General features: G+C 40.6%; 1 protein-coding gene across 1 annotated transcript in view; it reads right to left on the bottom strand.

The window, feature by feature from the left end:
- Nucleotides 1–6,940: 6,940 nt before the first annotated feature.
- The window catches only part of CAP2 (cyclase associated actin cytoskeleton regulatory protein 2), a 137,519-nt gene continuing 120,867 nt past the window's right edge, over nucleotides 6,941–23,592 (bottom strand). The window contains exons 8-13 of the mRNA XM_038584233.1: nucleotides 19,441–19,630; nucleotides 18,403–18,578; nucleotides 17,216–17,339; nucleotides 17,036–17,118; nucleotides 11,340–11,480; nucleotides 6,941–8,340 (exon numbers count right to left, since the gene is read on the bottom strand). Of these exons, the coding sequence (XP_038440161.1) occupies nucleotides 8,257–8,340; nucleotides 11,340–11,480; nucleotides 17,036–17,118; nucleotides 17,216–17,339; nucleotides 18,403–18,578; nucleotides 19,441–19,630 (798 nt within the window). The 3' untranslated portion in view covers nucleotides 6,941–8,256. The remainder of the gene's footprint in view (nucleotides 8,341–11,339; nucleotides 11,481–17,035; nucleotides 17,119–17,215; nucleotides 17,340–18,402; nucleotides 18,579–19,440; nucleotides 19,631–23,592) is intronic.

The following is a 23,592-nucleotide window of genomic DNA, read 5'->3' as shown; positions in this document are numbered from 1 at the left end:
TTATCTTTCCCTATTTTTCTCGATGCTATAATGATGATAATAATATTAATTAATAATACTTATATGAGCTTTACTGTGTGCTATATCAATATTAATTAGTTTAATCCTCAAAACAATCTGGTGAGTAAATACTATTATTGTCATCTCTATATTAAGGATGAACAAACTGAAGTATAGAGAAGTTAAGTGATTTTTTTTTCTCAAATCATATAGCCTGTGATAAAATTATGATTCATGCTCTCAACCACCATACTAAATGATTTCTTGTTAAATATATATTTATATACCTCTCTATAGAAACCAAACATTGTTATTTTAATTAACATACATTTTAATTTATTTTTTTTTGAATTTAAAAACTCATTTTACATTGTTTTAACTGGGCTGTGAAAAGATTTTTTGCGTAGACTTTGTTTTGTTATTTAATTCTATAATTGAAGTATAATTAACATATAGTATTATATTACTTTCAGTATAACATAATGATTCTGCAATTCTATACATTGCTTAATGCTCAGTGTAAACATTTGTCACCAAACAACCTTATTACAATAGTATCAACTATTTTCCCTGTGTGTGCTTTTCATCTCTGTGACTTATTTATAATATTTTAATAAAAATTTTCTTACAATCTGCTTTTATCTTATATGCTCACTTAATGTACACATCTTTCCAAATTATTTGAAGGTATTTCTGGTTACTGAACCAGTAAATCAAAGGGTTCACTAGGTGGCATCTTAGTTTTGGTAGGCAAACTTCTGTGATAAATAAATTCAAATATGTAATAGTTTAGGCACAATATAAACATTTCTTTTTTAAATGATTGGCAAGAATGCTTTTGTTCCTTAATTCATCATATATATATTTATATATATTAAAAATTTTAATTCCAGTGTAGTTAACATATAGTGTTATATTAGTTTCAGGTGTACTTTAGAGTGATTCAACAATTCTATACATGACTCAGTGCTCATCATGATAAGTGTACTCTCTATCCCCATCACCTATTTCACCCATCCCTCCACCTACAAATATCAGTTTGTTCTCTCTAGTTAAGAATCTGTTTTTTGGTTTGTCTCTCTTTCTCAGTTTTGTTTCTTAAACTACACAATGTAAGTAAATTAATGAGTAAAATCTTGTGATACTTGTCTTTCTCTGACTGACTTATTTCACTTTTTATACCCTTTAGATCCATCCATGTTATTGCAAATGGCAAGAGTTCATTCTTTCTTATGACTAATACTCCATTGTGAATATATATACCACATCTTCTTTATCCATTTGTCTTTCGATGGACACTTGGGATAAAATTTATCTCTCATGTAACTACCTGAAACAGGTTCAGATCAGTAAGTGGCTGATTTCCATATTATGACTCAGGGACACACTTCCTAACTTGTTGTTTTTGCGTGTTCAGCATATATTGTCATCTGCATTATTGAGGCTGTTTGCTGTGTCCAGGATCTGACTGGAGTGGAAGGGAAAGGGAATGTGGAAAAAACATGCTATCCTAAAAGACTGCCTAAAGTGAGATTTATAGTTCTCACATTCCTTCAAGGAGAACTTGGTTACATGACCGGTGGACTGCAAAGGAGGCTGGGAAATGTAGTTCACTAATGAAAACAGATGACTGTCACAGGCAGTTTTGTTGTTTATTTGTTTAGTCATGTCAGAGAAAACATTAACACATTGATCTCATTTTAAAAGAATGACCTGTAATTAAAGATATCACCAGCGTTTGTCAAATGGACACACCTCTGGTTAGTAACAGATCCCAAATGGAAACCAGAGCTGACTCCCATGCCAAAGTTCCTTCTAATTAGTATGAGACCTACTTTACTATCTTGAAGAGTTAATGAAATAGGAGCTTTCTCTTCCTCGGATGATAAGCCCTATTGGAAATGTGCCTATCTGGTGAGATGTTGAAGAAAGACTTATTTCCGAAAACTAGAGAGTATGGAATTAATTTAATTTGATAAAATAGTTGTATAGCCATTTGGTGGAAGCAGCATGCAGAATGTAGACCATATTGCTGGTGTAGTTATTTTAGATGCTAACAAACGAGAGAACATTTTGATGACTCTCCAGAGAACTAGATTTTAGTTGTTAATGATGGGACATCACTCCCTGAATTCTACATTCACTGAATGGGCTTACTTTAAAATATTCCTTCTTTATTCTTCAGATATTGGCATATCAGCAGTGATTGAGTATATATATATAGGGAGGTTTCGATCACTTATTTAGTGAATGTGGACAGATAGTTTGGATAACTTAGGTTTTCAAATACTATTCTTTTTCAATAGCCTTGTACAATTAATTGCATTTTGCTTCAGTTAGGTAAATCTCAAAATTTTTGTTTCAATTTACCATTGTAGTCAGAGCTAAGGAAGTAAGATCTGTAATAGTGGAGGAAAATTTTCATTCAACTTTTCTCTATCCTAGGATATGGAGAATACGTATAACTTACAATTCCTATAAATACCATATTGCCATAAATTTATATCCTTTTCCTGAAGATACATATCACACATGGCTCTTGTAAAATATTTCTCTAGCTCAGTGTATGTCTTTCAGTAATGCTACAGGACTGTGTTTCTAAATATCCATAAAGGATCATAGATTTTTATCATGCTTGATTGCAGAAGGCAGTACTCCCCTGGAACTAGCAGTTTGCACCTACATAACTGGGATATTTTCTCCCTGGCTTTTAAACTGAAGAAGAATGCCTGAAGCAGGGGGTGTCATAATATCAGCGGCATGCAGGGCAGGCTGCTGGGGAACATGTGTCATTAGCGCCCTCCTGCTAGGAGATGTGTACCATTCATTATATGTAAACATGACTATGCCCCACAGGGACAATAAGCAGGAACAAAAAAAGTCTTCCCAAACATATCTCACTTTCCCAAACAAATCTGCAAAATGGTTACATTTATGGGAAGACTTTCCATGATAAATTTTTTGACCTATGAGGTGAGGAAATGAGCCCATACGGTTATTAAAAATAACAAAAAATACTTCTTAAATTAAGGACACCTTCTGATTACTTTCTAAGATGAATTAGTGATATCATGGGAAATTACTAGTTGAATTTGAAAAAAGCCTTTGTGATACTGGTAATGAATTTAAAAAATGTATATCATGGTTTAGTAAGTAATGATGCATTTCTTTTATCTGGATCATCATGTCAGTATCTGACACCATTTTTTGACCATCATGATCCTAAAAAGTAAGGTATTGAAATAAAGTGGACTTAGAACTCAAATATTGTACCTTTGGGCAGAAATCTTTTTAAAAAAAATATTTTATGTATTTGAGAGAGAAAGAGAGAGAGAGAGAGAGAGGAAGAAGGACAGAGAATCTGAAGCAGACTCTGCATTGAGCCCAGAGCCTGATGTGGGGCTCGATCCCACGACTGTGAGATCATGGCCTATGCCCAAACCAAGAGTCAGATGCTCAACCACTCAACCGAGCCACCCAAGCACCCCTGGGAAAAAATCATCTTTAAATATAAAGTGATAGATTGGGGATCCCTGGGTGGCTCAAAGGTTTAGCACCTGCCTTTGGCCCAGGGCACGATCCTGGGGTCCCGGGATTGAGTCCCGCGTCGGGCTCCTGGCATGGAGCCTGCCTCTCCCTCCTCCTGTGTCTCTGACTCTCTCTCTCTGTCTATCATAAATAAATAAATCTTTAAAAAAAATAAAGTGATAGATTGTACTAGAGGGAAACATGAAAAAAATTCTCTACTGATAGGCAAATGTTACCCTTTGTTAGTTGCATATTCCGTGCCAAGTCACTAAACAAACAGTAGAAGAACAAAAACCATTTGGAGAAATCTGGATGGATATATCACTAGTTAATTTGAGCTGGCTTACTTTTCACTTGTAGCACAGATATAAGCTGCATCATATACAGAGACACTGAAATGGTTAAACTTGCCAAAGATGTCTGTGAATGCTATTAAATCAACTTGTCTCAGTTGAAGCAATTAAAGCCTTCAAGTTGTATCTGTATCTGAAGTGGTGCAGAAAGTGCCAATGGTTTAAAATAATTGTTTTGAAATGAGCATGTTTAATGAAAGTCATTTTTGGAATATGAGACTTAGAAATGCATCCTAAAGATTTCATGTCAGAGGCAATGGAAAAGACCCATATCCAACTGTGTACTCTTCATTTCCAATTAAATGTCACAAAGATATCCTGAAATAAACACGCTTAAGACTAAACCATGGTTCCTTCCAGATCTGGTTCTCTTTCAGCGTTTCCTATCAAGGGAAATGTCTGGTTGTAGATCTATGATGACAACTGAATGCATTTAGAAAGGCAGATGAGGAAAATACGGATATGTATGGCAAATGTTTATTAATTCTCACCATGTGGAATGCAGCTGGGACAGGCAGGTAGAAATACAGGCAATTGGGAGTTAAGATTCTGGGGAGATGAATTCAGGCTGTGGATATGGATTTGGCAGTCATCTACATGAGTGATAGATGAAGTTAAGGAAGACAAATGAGCATTTGACAGGGGGAGAAAAAGAAGGAAGAGAGGAGCCAGAGAAGTTTACTGTGCATCATAAAATCAAATGGAGTTTAACAGTGAAGTGACAGTGTCCAAAATCACAGTGGATGAGGAATGAGAGAAAGCCACTGGATTTATGTCCTTTGAGAGTTTCAGAAACATGGTGAGACTCGAAGCCAAATTACGGTAGTTATAAAAAGATGTATGTGTGTATGTGTGTGTGTTCTAGTCCTTGCTTTACCTCTAACTGGTTGCTTTATGCAAGCTGCTAATGTCACTAGACCTCAGCTTTGTCCTCTTTAAAATGAAGGCATTCTTGAAACTCATCTAGACTCTAAGAAGTCGAAGTAGACATTTTCAATGAACAAAAGAATAAATGAGTAGAACTGTATATATTTCCTACCAGTTCTAGAAGAAATTTCTATAGATAAGGAATGGTTAGTACCCATCCTTCACTTGAAGACCTCTTGTTGGGCAGCTCGGGTGGCTCAGCGGTTTGGCACCTTTAGTCCAGGGCCTGATCCTGGAGCCCCAGGATGGAGTCCCATGTCGGGCTCCCTGCATGGAGCCTGCTTCTCCCTCTGCCTGTGTCTCTGCCTCTCTCTCTCCCTGTGTCTCTCATGAATAAATAAATAAAATCTTAAAAAAAATGTCTTGTTGTGAAAGGAAAACTATCAGTAATAGATTATTTGGTGGAAACTATATTATCAAGGAAAGGATTTTCAAAACAATAGATTCTGGATTATTTTATCATTTGAACCTACAAAATACTTTATAATGTTGCAAAGCAAAGAGATACAGGAGACTCTTGACACTTAATTTTCTGACATGTATTTTTGTTTTGATTTTTTGTGAATGCAATTCTGCTAATATGAATTTCTTACCCCTTTGGCAGTGTTTTTTAGGTCATAGCATTGGTAACATTGGAATTCCATAATGTGCAAGAAAGAAAGCCTATTGCAAGTGCTGCATTGTCTGAGTAATTATATTCCTATACACTGCCAAACTTGTTTTCCTCCTCCCTTCTCAACAAATTCAACTTACTCATAAAGCCAATAGGTGACTTAAGGCCCCAGGGCTGATAAAATAATTGAACCACAAGTCTAGATTTTCAGTATCTGCAGTGAATCATTTTGAAAGCCTGATGTAAGCCCAAGGCCAGTCAACAGAGCCTAATAATTTTTAAAAAAAAGATTTTATGTATTTATTCATGAGAGACACACACAGAGAGAGAGGTAGAGACATAGGCAGAGGGAGAAGCAGGCTCCCTGTGGGGAGCCCCATGTGGGACTCAATCCCAGGACCCCAGGATCACGACCTTAGCCAAAGGCAGACGCTCGACTGCTGAGCCACCCAAGCATCCCAGAGTCTAAGAATTTTGAGTGAATTTTTTTTATTGGAGTTAAATTTGCCAACATATAGCATAACACCCAGTGCTCATCCCATCAAGTGCCCCCCTCAGTGAGTCACCCAGTCACCCCCATCCCCCGCCCACCTCCCTTTCCACCACCCCTTGTTCATTTCCAGAGTTAGGAGTCTCTCATGTTCTGTCTCCCTCTCTGATACTTCCCACTCATTTTTTCTCCCTTCCCCTTTATTCCCTTTCACCATTTTTTATATTCCCCATATGAATGAGACCATATAATGATTGTCCTTCTCCGATTGACTTATTTCACTCAGCATGGACCCTCCAGGTCCATCCATGTCGAAGCAAATGGTGGGTATTTGTCGTTTCTAATGGCTGAGTAATATTCCATTGTATACATAAACAAGCATCTTCTTTATCCATTCATCTTTTGATGGACACCGAGGCTCCTTCCACGGTTTGGCTATTGTGGACATTGCTGCTATAAACATCGGGGTGCAGGTGTCCCTGCGTTTCACTGCATCTGTATCCTTGGGGTAAATTCCCAGTAGTGCAACTGCTGGGTCGTAGGGTGAGTGAATTTTTTCAATATAAAATAATTACTATTTAAAGTGTATGTAACATGTCCTCTTTAGAGTCTTTTCTTCCCACTTACAATTTTTCCTCCATAAGTTTATTTACAAATTTATTGTAAAAGTTCTGTTTTTATTATAAATTAAAATACACAGTATATATATATAATTGTATCCTTATTAAAAACTATATTTTCTTGGATATTTACTTTAATGAAGATCTACGAAGGGGATTTTCTCAGTGAAGAGGACTTGGATTATGAAACTGGATTCTAGAATTTTCTGACTGTCATTCCAACTGCAAATGGCTTTATCTGGTATCTATCTTAAAGAAGTCATTCTTTGGAGAATGGCATGCTGGATGGCATGCTGGATACATTCTCCAAGCCAACCAGAAGGGCTCAGCTGTCTTTCCTGAATCTAACATATCTGACATATGAGCAAGGGGCGAATCAAAGCGGAAAAAAATATTTTAACAGCCAGAATTCATCACAGTATTTAAACAATTAGAATTTTACTTTATTTCAGAATAAGTTTACAATTGAAAAAAAGATATTTACTAAAGCCACATTATTCATATGAACAAAACTTGTATAGCAAAACCTTGGTACATGAGCATCAGTAATTTGAATACTATATGGATATAGAAGATATTTAAAAAACGGAAATAACGTATTCCAAAGGCTATAGTAGGCACAATATATATGCTTGTATTGGGTCTGCAAGCATTATACTAGAATTCATTACATGTGATCCAAGAAGTTGCAGATTTTTCAGCACTGTGTACTGAAAAGATAGAAAGGAATATCATAGTTTTTCTTATGTTGAAAAGCATATACTCTCAATACTACAAAATAGGAGCAGCACGTCAAACCAACAAACAATTCTTCAGGTTTTGGAAGAAGTATTACAGCTATGGCTTTTTAACGTTCATTTTTCCGAGACTGGTTAGAAGTCTGGCAAGTGAAAAAGAAAAGAGTTTATAAGAAAACATTAATGACATCATTCACAAGGCATCTGATATTCAACAGGTTCAAAACTGGGAAACAAAAAAATTGAGCTTGATCTTCGAGCAAAATCGAGAGGTACTACATCTGCTTCCTCCCACCAATCTTTTGGCATACAAATCTTTTTGAAGAAAAGTAAAATGGCAGAAGAATATTTTAAGATGAATCATTAGGATCTATTTTTAGTAAAGAATACAAGTCTTCTACAGACCAAGAAACTGGATATGGTCCTTAGGATAGAATTTTCTTATGTTTTGTAAAAAACTGGGTTGAACTATGTATTCATGCCAACAATGTATCCGTGCTGATAAAGCGAACATTTGGCAAAAATGAGAAAAAAAATGTTAGATTTCTCAGAGCATACTACTACTACTTCCTATTAAAATTGCCTAAAAGGTAAAAATGTACATCTTAGATTCTCAAAGGTTTTATTTTCCAACTAGCAATTAAATGTAAGTGTCAAATTGAATCATGCAGTATTTTTTTTTTTTACCTATCAGCTACCGTGTGATTAATATTAGGGGGAGAGAATTCTTTCCCCCCTTTAGATGTGTAATGCTCACAAGTCATCATGTGGAACTCAAATCACACACAAAGCCAAATCATGAAGAAACTTTAAATACTTCAAAATGCCCACGAAGGCATGCCAGAAATAATACAGAATGTTGGAAGCCAAAACTAAAGCAGTAGATGTTACTGCAACTTCTAGGTCTTTAATGCTGCTTTTTTTTTTTTTTTTTTTTTTGGATAGATTCAGGTCAGGGGGTGGAGGGAGGGCGTCATCTCTCTGGCGGTTAGCCCATAATTTCTGCAGGTTCAGTGACCAACTTGGATCCATCCCAGACTGTCTTGAACTGTTCTGGAACAGGAAATTCTCTCTGGAAAAATGCAGAAGAACAAAGTTTCTTAAATCAGGGCTTCCCTTTGCAAACTGATTCGGGTCACATGGGGGACAATGGCATTTTATGGAAACCAAAACTGTGTTGTGGAGAGGTCTTCTGTGTCCCGTGAATACTTGCTTGCATAGTTGTGTGTAAGCTCTGTGACTGTCTGCTGGTGTCATCATTAAAGCTAGAACCTCCTCATAACCAGGCACTCTTCTAAGTACTAGGTATATGTGGACTTAACCTACAGCCCTATGAGCTAGGTGTTACTGAGAGGCCATCTACTGGACACACGTCTGGGAGGTCAAGCAGATGGCTGAAGATGGTATCGCCAAAAGCAGGGCAGCCAGACATCAAGCCAGATAGCCCCTCTGCCCACTCTCTGCCACACTCAAACCTGCACAGGATCAACTGGGGATCCTGTTAAAATGCAGATTCTGATTAGATCTGGCAAAGAGAATGACAATCTGTATTTCTAACATGTTCCTCGAGGACAGTGAGGCAGCTGATCCCTAGTCATGCAGAGTAGAAGGCTTTGCCCTGGTGTTCTCTGGATACTTCTTGATCAACTATGAAGGTGAGCTTTGGGTTATATGTAACAAATATATATATTTGTCTTGTGTCCTGCCACCCTACTCCTCCCATTGGGAAATATAAGCATGTGTACCACATAAGGAGAGAGAGGGGGTGGGGTTGGTGGGAGGGGGCGGTGGTGGGAATGCAATAGAGCCAAAATAAAAGATTGAAATATCTCCTTTCCCCAGAAAGTGATTCTGCAGTCACTCCAGAAAAGGATGGACAAAGAAGGTGAGAAGCAGTACACTGGGTCCCGGCTTCTATGCCCTCCCAGGACTTGATGTACACACAGCACTGCTGAAACCCCGAGGGTCTGATGAGCTGATGCCTATGTTCACCCATCAATGAGATGTCATGTTTCAGTGGAACACACACACACATATACACACACGAGTACACATCTTCTTAGATGTAGGATCCAACTGCCTCTTTTGGAAGTAAACAAGGCTTGGTAGTTGCTCTCAAGTACCAGGCCAGGTAGGCGATGCCCCAGAGTGAAGGCATTTCTTTGATAGTTAACCCTACTACAGCCATTCCACATCTTTTTTGGGGGTGAACTGATAGTCATACTACAGTGTTCTTCTCTGGGCAACGGATTTCCTTTGGAATGAATCATCCCCACCATCCATTCCCAGATTACAATGCCCACAGCAGGACCCCTGGATTGCTCCCTACTATCTACAACTAGAACATCTAAGAGGAGGACCATGAAATGAGGGAGGACACAACATAATCTACCTGAGGATGATTCTACAAACGAAAGAGACTACTTTTTCAGCATAAAAGCTCAAGTTTTGATCCATACTCGTGCCTTAGGTCAGTGAATCTCAAGCTTGGCTTTACATCGGAATCACCTGAGAAGCCTTAACAACTACAGATGTCTGGTACCATGTCCAGGGATGCTAGCTTGATTAATCTGGAAAGCTGATCCAGACCATTGCTTTTCTTAGCAGATCCAGCTCCCATGCCTTCTGCTGAGCCTTCTGCCGAACAGCTGCAAAGGCCAGGGACCACCCTCGTTTTTGGCTCTCTCGTCCAACACTTCTCTGTATCAGCTTTAGCGCCTCAGTAGTTTTTAGGGAGAGAAAGTGAGAGGGTTCTCCTCAAGCTCAGAGTTAGGTTGGCCAAACACCTAGCAGTGAAGCACGGCCCAGGGCTGGTGGACTTTTGTTTTTCAGCCTTCCGTGATGAATTCTAGGCTGCATTACGTAGCCCGCGGCTGGGCAGTGCTGAAGAATCTACTGACGGGTGAGAAAAGGGGGACCTGGGAGCACAGGTGCTGTCTGCCTGGGGAGATGGCTGGTGACTGACCCACAGGCTGATGGGGTGCCTTCGAGGTTCTTCCATCTTCTTCCATCCTTCCCTGGGTCACTGCCTCCCTGCACAGTTAGAATCAGAGGGAATCATCTCTGGATTCATCTGTACTTCCAAGAAGCAACAACAGGAAGGGAGCAATAACTTACTTCCAAAGAGCAGCAACTGGGCAGCTCGGGTCACTTAGCTGTTTAGGACCGCCTTCAGCCCAGGGCATGATCCTGGAGACCCAGGATCGAGTCCCACGTCGGGCTCCCAGCATGGAGCCTGCTTCTCCCTCTGCCTATGTCTCTGCCTCTCTCTCTCTCTCTCTCTCTCTCTGTGTCTCTCATGAATAAATAAATAAAATCTTAAAAAAACAAAAAAACAAAAAACAAAGAGCAGCAACTAGCAAGCCCACCATACTAGGTGATGCAGAAAATGTATTCATTTAGACTTCCTCTTCAGTGTGTGAGGATATCTGCCTGCTTCTAGAAGCTGCCTTGTTGGGGAGAGGAGGCATAAAAAACAAACGGTGGCAAAAACATCTAGGCAGTATTTCTCAGAAGGGCTGGATGGACTGATGGCATCAGAATCACCCGAGATGCCTATTAAAATACAGATTCCTCAGAGCCCTCCCAAAGCCTCCTGAATATAACCTCCAGGTGCAGACTTTGGGAGCCGGTATTTTCATGGAGCTTCTTGGCTGATCCTTACGCTGAATTTGAGAACCCCTGACATAAGGCTACCTACAGAAATAGGCCTACTTATCATCACCCCCCCTTCCTCCCGGGCTTCCCCCAAAGCATTTCTCCCTACTTTGTTGCCCTCCCGCATAGCAAAGGAAAACAATCCTAAATACCATGAACTCAGATGTGCCAGGTACTATTTGATGAAAGCTCAGCCATTAAGGTAATTATTACTGAAGGGCCTAGAGAATCACAAATCCAGAAATGAGCACAGTCAAGAAATGGTAGAAGAAATGCGAAAGGCAACTCTCCGAATTCCTCTCCTGCCTGTGAATTATTCTACAAATGAAGCTCATACGTTGGGAGTCAATCTCTAAGAATGTTAATAAGGAAGGCTCAAGAAAAATTCTTTACCATCTTGTAAAAGGTACTTACGTAATCCCCATCCTGAGGAATAAGGACATTCATTTCGGACGATTTGGCACTCACGATCTCACAGTCCAGCGCATCTTCACTGAGGTATATGTGGCAGCCTTCTGTTTTATTAATGGAGATTGTTGGCACTTTCCCCATTACCTGAAACAGACAAAAGAACAACCTGGCACCCAATATAAAGAAATAACAATTACAGTGTCCTCAAATAGGCACAATCCATGGGCTTCCCCAAGCTTTAGGAAGAGCTAGGTCAGGGCTGGAGGGGCGGGTGAGCGCCCCATCTCCAGGCCCACCTGGTGGGTGTCATTCGGGGACAGAATGAAAAGACCACACAAAGAGATTCTCAAGCCTCAGGGTCTCCGTCCTGAGACAAAATAAAGGGATTAATGTGAAAAGAGCAGCTAAGTGTTCAGAAAAAGTCTCACAACCCTCTAGTGGATTTGAAACTTATATTTGATTTCACGATAAAAGTAACAAGACACATTTGCTTTTATTTGCTTAAAATTTTAGTTCTGACAAATCCACGAATCTTGGGTTAAAACAAATACTAATACGGTCACTTAAGAGTAAAGACATCATTCTGTAACTGAGTAGATTTTTCTTGAAGCTAAATAAGAAACACTGCAATTCTTTTCCCATAAATCTTTGGCCAGATAAAAATCTCACTGGCTGAATGTGAAGCTTGAATGAGACAATGAGTGTCTAGGTATTTTGAAATGTATTAATTCCAGGAGCCAAAAGTGGGGACTTGGTTCAGGCCACTCATTGCCATCGATAAACCATACACAAGAGGAGGTGATTCTTTATATTGTTTACAAATATCTGAGTGCTATAAAAATCCGGCCCAGTTTCAAATTTCTCTTTGAACAGTTTTCAGACATGCCTCCAGCAAATCTCTATAGACTGCTCCCCCAATGACTATATTACCACTCTATAATTTTCCTCCTTGTAATGGTAATTGAAGTGATAAAGACATCTCCTCTTTCACCCTGAAGAAAAAGGCTGGATTGCAAACCCAAGGAGCAACTTCTGTTGATGGTGCAGATGATGTAAAGAATTCCTTAGGGGGAGTCTAGCCAGGTCACCACACTTCTCTGTTTTCTCCTCTCTCCAAAGAAACTGGACACTGGGTTAGAAAGAAGCCCCAGTGCCATTAAAAAAAAAAAAAAAAAAAAAAAAAAAAAAAAAGGCAGAGGTAGTTCAAGGTCAGGTAAGCACAGGGCTTTGCCATAAATAAACTAAAATAGTAATAATGCATATATATTTCAAGAATGTGTCAGCAGTAATGTTTTGGTCATTTCTAGACTTGTTTATCTTACAGTGATGAAGACCATTTACACGCTGCCCAGAACGGTATGGGAAGCCAGGCAAGTGGAGAGAAAGGATAAACTGTCATGGGTCTTTGGTGATTTGTCCGTGAGGCAGAATGGGGTCATGTGATGCAGGCACATGACACTAATATGCTTTACTTATATTTATATATTGTTATATTATATTAAAAATGCTTAGATACCCCACATATCTGAAAGTCTGAAAAAGCAACAGCAGACCTTAAAACATCTCCCTGATATGGTAAGAACTGTCTTTCCCACAGTGTTTTGGTCAACAGTGCATTAGAGCAGATTGTACACATGCTCTTTTTCCCTGGTGGTCTGGGAACTGTTTGAAAACAGAGATTGTGTCTTATCAAGAGAACAGGGCCAAAGAGTATCTCCTCTGCTGAGTGTCAGGTGACGTGTGACCTTGCCTAGGCCAATTGCTCTAGCACTTTTTTTTTTTGGTTTTTGTTTTGTTTTGTTTTTGCTCTAGCACTTTAATACGTTTCTGTATTAGTTTGGTTTTTCATAAATTTATTTCTCTACAAAACATTTTTTAAAGACTTTATTTTTAAGTAATCTCTACACCCAACATGGGGCTGGAGCCCACAATCCTGAGATCAAGAGTCACATGCTTCACTGACTGAGCCAGCCAGGCACCCCTATATCTCTATAAATTTTTTTTTAAATGTCATGTTAGGGGGATCCCTGGAGGGCTCAGTGGTTTAGTGCCTGCCTTCGGCCTAGGGCATGGTCCTGGAGTCCTGGGATCGAGTCCTACGTCAGGCTTCCTGCATGGAGCCTGCTTCTCTCTCTGCCTGTGTCTCTGGCTCTCTCTCTCTTTCTCTCTGTGTCTCTTATGAATAAATAAATAAAATCTCAAAAAAATAAAAAAAATAAAATGTCATGTTATACTTAGTCTCTTCTCTCTCTCATAATTTGTGTTTTTTATTTTGAGGGTATAGTTTGCCAAAAACAGAATTACTGGACCAAATCATACGAACTTTGGTTGCATGCCCCTTTTTTTCTTTTCAATCTTTTTTTTTTTTAATAAAGATTTTATTTATTCACGAGAGACACACAGAGAGGCAGAGACACAGGCAGAAGGAGAAGCAGGTTCCCGTGGAGAGCCTGATGCAGGGCTCCATCCCCAGACCCCGGACCTGAAGGCAGATGTCAACTGCTGAGCCACCTAGCGTCCCTTCAATCATTTTTTAAAGTAATGAGGTAAAATCTGCAAACATAAAATTCACCTGTTTCAAGTACACAATTTAATGATATTTAGTAGGTTTATAGAACTCTGCAACTTATCACTTCAGTTCTAGAATATTTCCATCACTCCCCAAATACCCCTAATGCCTGTTTATAATCAATACCTGGCCTCACCCCGGGGCAACCACTGATCTCTAGTGTGCCCAGGCCCTTTTGAAACAATGTGTTAGATGTTTTAAATATGTAATGACATTCACTTGGTTTGAACATCCAAAGGCTTGAGAAGTATTCAATAAAGTGTCTCTCTCCTGTCAAGTTTTTAATCCCTCTTGGACAGATAACCATAGTTCATCCTTCCAGATTATTTTTAGAACACATGCCCGTATCTCCAAAAAATTAGGATATATTTCAACCAAAAAACCATAGAAAATATAACAAATGCACATATATGTGTGTATATATATATATATATATATATATATATATCAAACATTTATCAGAGTTTAACATTTTGGCTTATATTTTTTAGGACTATAATCTTACCATATGGTTGAAATCCCCTCTGTACCGTGCACCACCTCCTTCACGCCACCCCCCCCCCCCCCAAAGCTGCCTCCGATGAAAACAATCTTCTGAATTTTGTTCTAAGTGAGTGTTTTGCACCACTCACACCAGATCTCTCCCGGAGCAAGGTGACCTGGAGCTCTCATAAGCATAGTTTCTTTTTTTTTAAGTTTTTATTTAAACCCCAGTTAGTTACCATACAGTGTAGTATTAGTTTTAGGTCCTCACAAGTATATTTAACATGTGTGTTTTGTTTGCATGTTTTCAATCTTTATATAAAGGGACACATGGTACAGTGCCTGTCATTCTGTCATCGGTCTGTATTGCTCAGTTATTTTATTATTAATAAATTATTTTAGATAAATAAATTATTTATTTTACTTCTTTTTTAGAGAGAGTGGAGAGGCAAGAGGGGCAGAGGGAGAGGGAGAGAATCTTAAGCAGGTTCCATCTCATGACCTGAGCTGAAACCAAGGGTCGGATGCTTAACCAACTGAGCCACCCAGGTACCCATCTTTCTAGATCACTTTTAAAAATGGTTATATGGTAACTATTTTTGTTTAGAATTCAGAAGTTTAAAATTTTTAAATAGACATTTTTTGATAATTTCTACTACTTCTCAATTTAGAATTATTTCCCCCTCCAAAAATGTGATGAATACTTAAAACTGTTTTCTTCTATTTTTCTATAGCTTCATGTTTTATATTTAATTCAATGGGTTTTTAATTTTGAACGTGATGTATTTTCAATAAAAAATGCTCTCCTGGCATGCCCCACATAACCCCAATATTTAGGGAGGAACAGCATTATTAAATAAATGGAAATATGTGGTTGTCAGAAATGGTAATTTGGGAGGTGGTATTATAGAATACAAGCTTCATGAGGGCAAAGATTTTTGTCTCGTTTGCTTACTGATATCTGTAGAGCTGAGAACAGTATGTTCAGTAAACATTTGGCAAATGAATGATCGAGTGATTCATTGCTAAGTGGCCCTGGGCATAGAACTCACAGTTTAGAACCCTCAAGTGTGACCCGAGGATGGTCAAGTTTTCCTGTTTACAGGGCAAAGGCAACAATACAGTGAACGCTTGGGAGGAGTTTCTTGGTGGCTTTCTCCTGAGTGGTTCTCTATCCAGGAATGGAATTTATGAAGAAGCGGAAGCAGCATGGGTAGGGAGGGGCAGGGGATTTACACAGATGCACTGCAGACTATATGGAACTGGAATGTGGAAGAGACACAGGTACCCACAGAGCCTATGTGGCAACAGTATTTGGAATTGGGGTGTAGAGGACTTAGAATCTCTCAGCTACCCTTGTGTTTCAGGGCAGAGGTGAAGCCAACTTGCCCAAGTGCATGCAACAGGTGAGGGCTGAACTGGGGCTCACGTTCAGGGCTTGGGGTGCCCAGAGCTGGGCTCTTTCCATTAAATGGACACACATAAAACCAACATCTTAAATAGCGGTGAGTTAAATGTAAAATGTCCATTTGAATGTACTCTTATTGAAAGTGACAGCAGTAAAAAGCCCAGTAAAACAAGAGCGAAGGACCTATAAAACCAGAATCCAACTTTAACAAATGTTATCAGGAAACATCAGATCATAAGGGGCTAATTAACAATATGAAGAGAGCAGTGCCTGGCTAACTCAGTGGGTACAGCACGTGACTCTGGATCTCGGGGTTGTGAGTTTGAGCCCCAAGTTCGGTGTAGAGATTACTTAAAAATAATATCTTAAAAAAAACATTATGAGGAGAGTGTAATCAAAGGTGGGAGTTGTAGCTGGCTAAAGGCAAGAGGTCCTTTAACTTGTGGCGTATCGTAAAATCCCATTGGGTTAAATCAAAATTTACAGAAGGAGGGCATGTTTTCTTTTAGTCTGCAAATTCAATTTCAATCTTACTTTCCAGGTTGTTCATCTGATTATCTCACGGACTCTTCAGAAAAATTCTTCCTCCTACTCAGAACCAGTGCTTCCTGAGCAAAGAAAATTCTCTTTGGGATGGTGCTATTAGGCTGGAAGAATCTTTTAGTATTTGTGTTCATTCATTAGTGGTTTCCTCCCAATCACTACCTCACCAAACATTATTAGACACCGACTCCGTGCAGGTGCTGTGCCAGTTTCTGCTGCTGTAAAGATCAATTATGTGCCCCTGAATCAGGCAGGGTAAACAGCTGATTGCAGGGCAAGATGGGACAGGCTGTGTTGTAAGAGATTGAAAAAGAGGAATTAACACTGTCCAAGAGAGGAGGTGATGACAGAGCTGTGTCTGAAGGAAAGGGAATAGAATAGGAGTGCTCTGGGTGGACATGGCCAGCCCCAAGCAGGCAGCTGTATATGGTTGAGCGCAGCTGCAGAGGGGGCCAAGGGCCTGGCTCAAAAGGCCACTTATGTGGGGCGTGCCTGGGTGGCTCAACTGATTGAGTGTCAGACTCTTGGTTCTGGCTCAGGTCATGATCTCAGGGTCCTGAGATTGAGCCCCCGTTTCAGGCTCCTGTTCAGTGTGGTGTCTGCTTCAGATTCTCTCTCTCTCTGCCCTTCCCCCCACTTGCTCACTTTCTCTCTAAATACACAAAATCTTGAAAAAGAAAGAAAAGGCCAACTTACCTGCATTTGAATATCCTTGGAATTGATCACTTCCACAATGCCTACCACGTTGTCAAACACAAGGCCAAACTTCTTACAGTTGTCTAGGAAAACCAAACCAAAGCAAAGCTTTATTAAACACACAGCATGTGGATGCCAAGCAACTGACCATGTAACTACAGGGCCACGGCGCTGCCCTACCAATTGTAATGGAATTTATTTTTCCTTTCATCTGTAGAGTAGACTTGTTGCATTTGAAAATGTAAGCCACTTGTTTCAGTTCCGTCTCTGCAATCACAAGGTCATTCCTGCCCTCTTGGTACTCCTAAAATGAAAACAAATACAAATATTGAATCTAAAGGCATACAAATGAATGGGGAATCCCATTGCATACTGAAATTACTATGGGGTTCAACATTAATTACGGCTTTTCAATATGTTCTTTCAAAACCACTTTTTTTTTTTTTTTTTTACAGACCAACCAAATCACAGGTCTTGCTCCTATTGTAATGATGGGAATGGATGAAACGACTGCCTGGAAGGGGGTCAGTCAGTGTCCATTTGTGAACCACCAGATATCAAGTACCCAGAGTTGGTGAGTTGGGGCTGGAGCAGGGATGTGGGAGCTTCCTGTTGAGTCGGTACCCTGAATCTGGCCTTAATACTGCAGCAAAATCTGCTGCATCAGATAGGAGTGGGGGAAACAGGCTGGTGATAGTGGCCGTGTGAGCCCCAGTGTATTTTCAGCCCCAGACAACCTTCCTGGGGTCTGTGGTCCTTCACCTTTGGGAGAGCTCCCCAGATTGGCATGAGGTACCCTACTTTCATGCACACTCCCTTGTCCACAACGGTTGCCAGCACTGGGTGGAGTGCTGGTGACATTAGTGCCTCTGTCAGTGGGATAGAATATCCTACAGACAACCAGAATGGGGCACAGATCAAAAGTCTGCGTAAAAAGTCATCAAATAGAGATAGAAAGGAGAAAGGTGGTTGCTGGAGCTGAGGTGAGGGGGGAACCAGGCACACGGTTGCAGTTTTACAAGCAGGATAGAGTTCTGCAGATGGATGGGCTGACGGCTGCTTAGCAGCATGAATGCACTCAATGTCTGAGTCGCTACATCCACATCAATGGTAAGACGGTAAATTTTATATCATGTGATTTTACCATAATTAAAAAAAGTTTTAAAAACGTTAAAAAAATGATGCAGGAAAAATAGTGAAAAACAAACAAACGTTAAGTGTTCAGAAATGCCCTGGTTTCTACTCTAGCCAGTGGCTTTGTGCCTTTGTCCCTTCACTCAGAAACCGTCCAGACCTTGGTACATGGTTTAGTGGTTGGTCATTTCAAGGGAGCGGGGTGGGGATCAAGGTTAAAGGGCTTCACTTACTACTCTCCACTTCTTTCCTTCCAACTCCAACACAGGAGCATGTTTCTGAGGAGGATGAGACTGGGGAGCTCTGGAGCCTGGAGTGTGGCTTTTGGTAGGAGATGGTGTTTGTCCTCCTGGAGCCCGTAGGCTGGGATTCTTGTGTGTCTTCTGGTCATCTGTGACATGCCGGAGCCCTGGGAAGGTAGCACACAGCTACGTGTCTTTGTACTTTGTGCGAAGGGAAATGTCCCTAACTTCTTAGCTCAACATGATGTAAATAGCACAAAAAATTTTGATAATGTTACTTTCATAACAGTTTGGTGTTCTCTCAAGGTTAATAACGGGCAGGGTCTGAGATGTTATAAAAGTAAAGTTCATTAGAAGCACAGTAAACATTTCTTAAATTGGAGGAACCTTAATACTGGCCTTAATACTGCAGGAAAGGAGATAAGATGATAGATAAGAATTCTACAAAAAGCAAACCACCTGCCCAAAAAGGACCCCATGATTTACTTCTTTTCTCATGGCTAAATCATTCATCAGGCATAGCCTAAAAGGACAAAGGACAGGGCTTTCCAGCAAGTGTATGTCAGAGTACAGAATCGACTTTAGGGTCATGAGTCTATTCCTTTCTTATGCAGATGGAGGGGACAGCCCAGCAGTTGGAGCCAGAGAAAAATTTTGAATTTGGGGCTCTTAGCTCCTAGCCCAGTGCACAGGGACAAGTAGACCATAACTCGTTTCACCTGTGTAAAGCACAGATGTATTTGCACAAACCTTATTGTTTAGAATCCATGTACATCCTGATATATTTTAACTGTTTAAAAAAAAGCCGTTTATGGTGAGGACAAAAATACTTCAATGATATAATTATTTAGCAGGCCTGTACACTGCTTGAAGACAGAGGTATGATATTTCACTCATTCTTAATGCCTTGGTTGTAGATGGTGCTGAAGCATCAGAGGCTTGGAATGATGTCCATCCATCACTGTGGGCTCTGGGGGATCTGTGTGCCAGCAGTCAGAGGGAGATGGCATCAAGGTCTGGTTTTCTCACCTTTCGTAATTTCTTCTCCTTGGTTAAGCTGGGCAAATAGAGCTGAGCGTGAAGGGGAGGACTCCTCTCTTCTGCCTTCATTCTCAAAGAATGGAGGTGGTCCTGGAGGAGGTGGAGGAGGAGGGGGTGGAGGAAGGCCGGGCCCAGGGGAGAGGACAGACAATGCTGATGCAGTTGATGCTACTGGACCCTGTGGGAGAGAAAAGATGGAAAGCATTGCCTTCAGGCTGATGCCCTCACTGAGGCTGAGGATTTTGCCAATGTCTCTCTGAACCTGTTGCCAATGAGGAAGTGGGGTTTGAGACTCACAGCAGGCAGTGAGAGGGCATATGTGTGTATCACAGGTCTGGGAGCCCTGGGACTGAGGCAGGGACCCACCTTGGGAATGGAGCATGACCCATCTCTACAGCCCTGCTGGTGGAAACTGCACACCCACTGTTCATGCTGCTAACTCAGAGGCAAACAAAGCCGTATTCACAGGGTCATGTCCAAAGCTCAGAGCTTGAATTGAACCAGCCTTGGCCAGTTGAGAATCATAAGAAAAATGTAGTCCAACTGATAAGAGGATTCGACTTTTTTTTGGCCACTGGGAATTGAACCACCAATGAGAAAGAGAGAGAGAGAGAAACATGGGAAATACTTAGTGGTTATTAGGTGGTTTTTGAACCTTTTTGAGCAGCTCGAGAAAGAGATACTGAAACTCTTTCTCTGGAACTCACTTTTTAAGTATGCAGTCTAATTAAGACTAGGTCTTTAATCTGACCTCCAAGCAAGGGCCTTGTATGACCTGGATGCCCATCACATCTGCAAGCGATGGGGGTCCAGGACCCATCGGATGGTTTCATTCATCTAATGCTGATAGTGAACTGACAAAAAACTGAATCCTTTCTAAGCAAGATATGCTTACTTTTATTTTTGCTGCTATGTGAAACTCAAGTGTTTTTAAAATATTTTTTTAATTTATTTGAGAGAGAGAGAAGGTGAGCACCAGCAGGGTGAGAGCCAGAGGGAGAGAATCTCCAGCAGAATCTGCACTGAGTAGGACTTGATCCTACCACCCTGAGATCACGACCTGAGCCAAAACCAAGAACCAGACGTTCAACCAACTGAGCCACCCAGGTGCTCCGTGAAATTCAAATACTGCTTTCACTATGAAGTTCTAGCAAATCCACATGACAGTAAAAGATGCTGGCAATAGAGGAATTTGTTTCAAATGTTTTGAGAGGACCACCCCCCACCCCCCTCAACAGATGGTGTTCTCACAGAACTTAAAACTAGCAGGATAGAAATACACATATGCCACAAACTTGGGTGATACGCTATTTTACTTTTAAACTTGAAGTAGAAATGTATACCTATGATAAGGAATTATAAGTTAGATCAATGAAAAAAAACAGTCAAGAAAATTAGGAGTGCTTGAGTGTCTCAGTGGGTCAAATGTCTTCTTTTTTTTAATTTTAAAAGATTTATTTATTTATTTGAGAGAACGAGAGAGAGAGAGAGAGAGAGAAAGAGAGAGAAAGATTGCACAAGAGTGAGGGGAGGGGCAGAGGGAGAGGGAAAATCTCAAGCAGACTCCCCGCTGAGTGTGGAGCCTGACACAGGGCTCGATCCCATGACCTCAGGATCACTCAATTCTTGAGACTGGCCAATTTTTTTTTTTTTTTTTTTAGTATCTTAAATGTTTACTGTTCTGTTGCTGGGGTGAAATTAGAGAATTTGCTCTGAATCATAAGTAGCATATCATATAAGCCTTGGGCATGCAACAATATTTCAGTGCTCAGTTCCAGATGCTGAGAGCCCTCAAGTATTAGTTTTACTCATAAGCACATAATAACTCATACAGGGAGTGAAGGGCCAGACCTTTCCTCACCTCCCAGATACTGTAGCTTTCTAGTTTTGTGGAAAGGAGAGAGGATCCTGGCTTCCATATCTTAGAATGATTTAGGTGGTGCCCAGCTCTCAGAATTCACTCTCTCTCCAAGAGCCATTAGAGGACACTGAAACCAACTTTTTGGAATTTTGATACCTTCAGACGGCTGACCCAGGGACACCACACAAAGGATTTACAACAATGGTTGAATATAGAAGCCAAAAACGAAGAGAACTCAGGACCAGCTGAAACCCTCCACTTATTCTTCGTAGCTTCTGGCTCATTGCTGTATCAGCCCCACTGAAAGCACAAAACTAGGCTCTGGTTTCCAAGGGGACCTTGACAGGGAGCACTCGGGCACTTTCCTGCAGACAACATACTCAAAAGCAAACGTGTTAGACATTCCCTTGGCAGGACTCTGGGGGCTGTCCCTTGTAGCACAACCTGTCTTTGTCTCTTCCTCCTCTTCTCCTCTGGGATATCACAGCGCATGGTACCAGAGCATTCTGCATTCTCACATCCCACTGGATTCACAGCCCAGCACTAATCTTCAGACATCCCAGTAGAAAGAGGGGGAGCCAAGAATTCTGGAAAATCTAGTGTGTGCCAGATACTGATTGTCTCTATTCATTTAACAGACATTTAATGTTCAGCATAGGACAGGCTTGATGCCGGGCGTTCCCAAACATGTGTGAACATTAGCATTATTTGGGGATCTGTTAGAAATTTGAAAGCCCAGCCCTCACAGAAACGTGGTCTAGGGAGGGGAGACATGGGCATCTGTATTTTTTGAAGCTTCCTAGGTGATTCCAATATGCAGACAAGTTTGGGAAGAATCATTCCATGCTATTCCGTGCTGAGATTAATCTTAGTACTCATAATATTATTACTAGGACCATCTTGAAATCCCTCCTTACAGAAAACAAAGCAGGAAATGAGAAAGACTGACCCAATAGTAAATAGCAGAGACGTAATTAGAGCACATATCTGCTTGATTCCAAAGTCTTCTTCAGTGAAATCCTGTATATTATATTCAGGCTTAAAAAAAATAGTCACGAGTATAATTGTAGAACCAGAGATACAGGCTACCTCAACACATATGTACATAGTGTTGTTCTTGGGCCTTTGGCTCAAATATACACGGTGGAAGTATGGGGAGATGGTGTCATAACTGGCTTAATTTTTATCTCCACTCTGCCTTGGTCTACTCCTCTAATGCCCCATTCAACTCTGGAAACACGACCCCTATATCCTACAGAGACATAGGAAGTCTTGGGTGTTGAAACCCGCACCTCAGCATCAAGTCACCCTTGGTGCTGGTTTGTTGACTCTAGGCCCTTCGTTTGAGACACTGGCCTCTTATTCCTGAGTCTTTACTGGTACCAGTAATGGGAATTTGCACCTAATCTTGGTTCTTTGCCTAGTGTTTAAGTTTTTCTGGGATGGGGACCTGACTCCCCTCTGGGGATCAGATATTCAAGGGCCTTGCCCCTTGGTGTGATTTCCTTTTAGAGATAACACATCAGATTGTCTAGACTGAGTGAGAAGCAGTGGATCAGATCAGGGCCTATAGCCTCCACTGCCTGTTGAGTGATGTCCAACATCCTATACTGTCCTTGGGATGGAGGCCATGTGGGAAGCAGAGCACAGAGGAGAAAAGAGTACAGGAAGAGGACATAGGTCATACTATGAGCCGGGTCACTGCAGGGATAGAGAAGGATGACTCCCAACTGGGGAAGCTTGCCTGGAGATGCCAAACAAGGCTGAGAAGAGCCTCTGGACCAAACGTGCCTGCTCCAGGACCCTGCAAGGGTCACAGGGGATGGAATTTAATGCCTGCAGATAGCATTCATTTCTCAGGACAGGGGGTATGGGGTCAGATGTGCCCATGCAGATTGAAATAAAGACATCTGGGGTGTCTGGGTGGCTCAGTGGTTAAGTGTCTGCCTTCAGTTCAGTTCATGATCTCAGGGTTGTGAGAGCATGGAACCTACTTAACATGAGTAAGTAAGTAAATAAATAAATAAATAAAATAAAGACATTTAATAAAAGATGTCATTTACTTGCAAATTATCTGAATATTCCTAGTCCTTCTTTTTTTTAATTTTTTTAATTTTTTTTATTCCTAGTCCTTCTAAAAGAACCTTTTCCTTTTTTAAAAAAAAAATTTTCAGTGCGTTTTACCCTAATAAGTATTTTAATTTTGTCTCTCTAGTGAAGAATCACACATCTAAATGCTCAGGACCTATAGGATTCTGAGATCACGTGACTTGCACAAG

The sequence above is a fragment of the Canis lupus genome, chromosome 35, assembly GCF_011100685.1.
Source record: "Canis lupus familiaris isolate Mischka breed German Shepherd chromosome 35, alternate assembly UU_Cfam_GSD_1.0, whole genome shotgun sequence".
NCBI classification, from domain to species: Eukaryota; Metazoa; Chordata; class Mammalia; order Carnivora; family Canidae; genus Canis; species Canis lupus.
The sequence above is the reverse complement of the archived record's forward strand: the minus strand, read 5'-3'. Positions and strand labels throughout refer to the sequence as shown.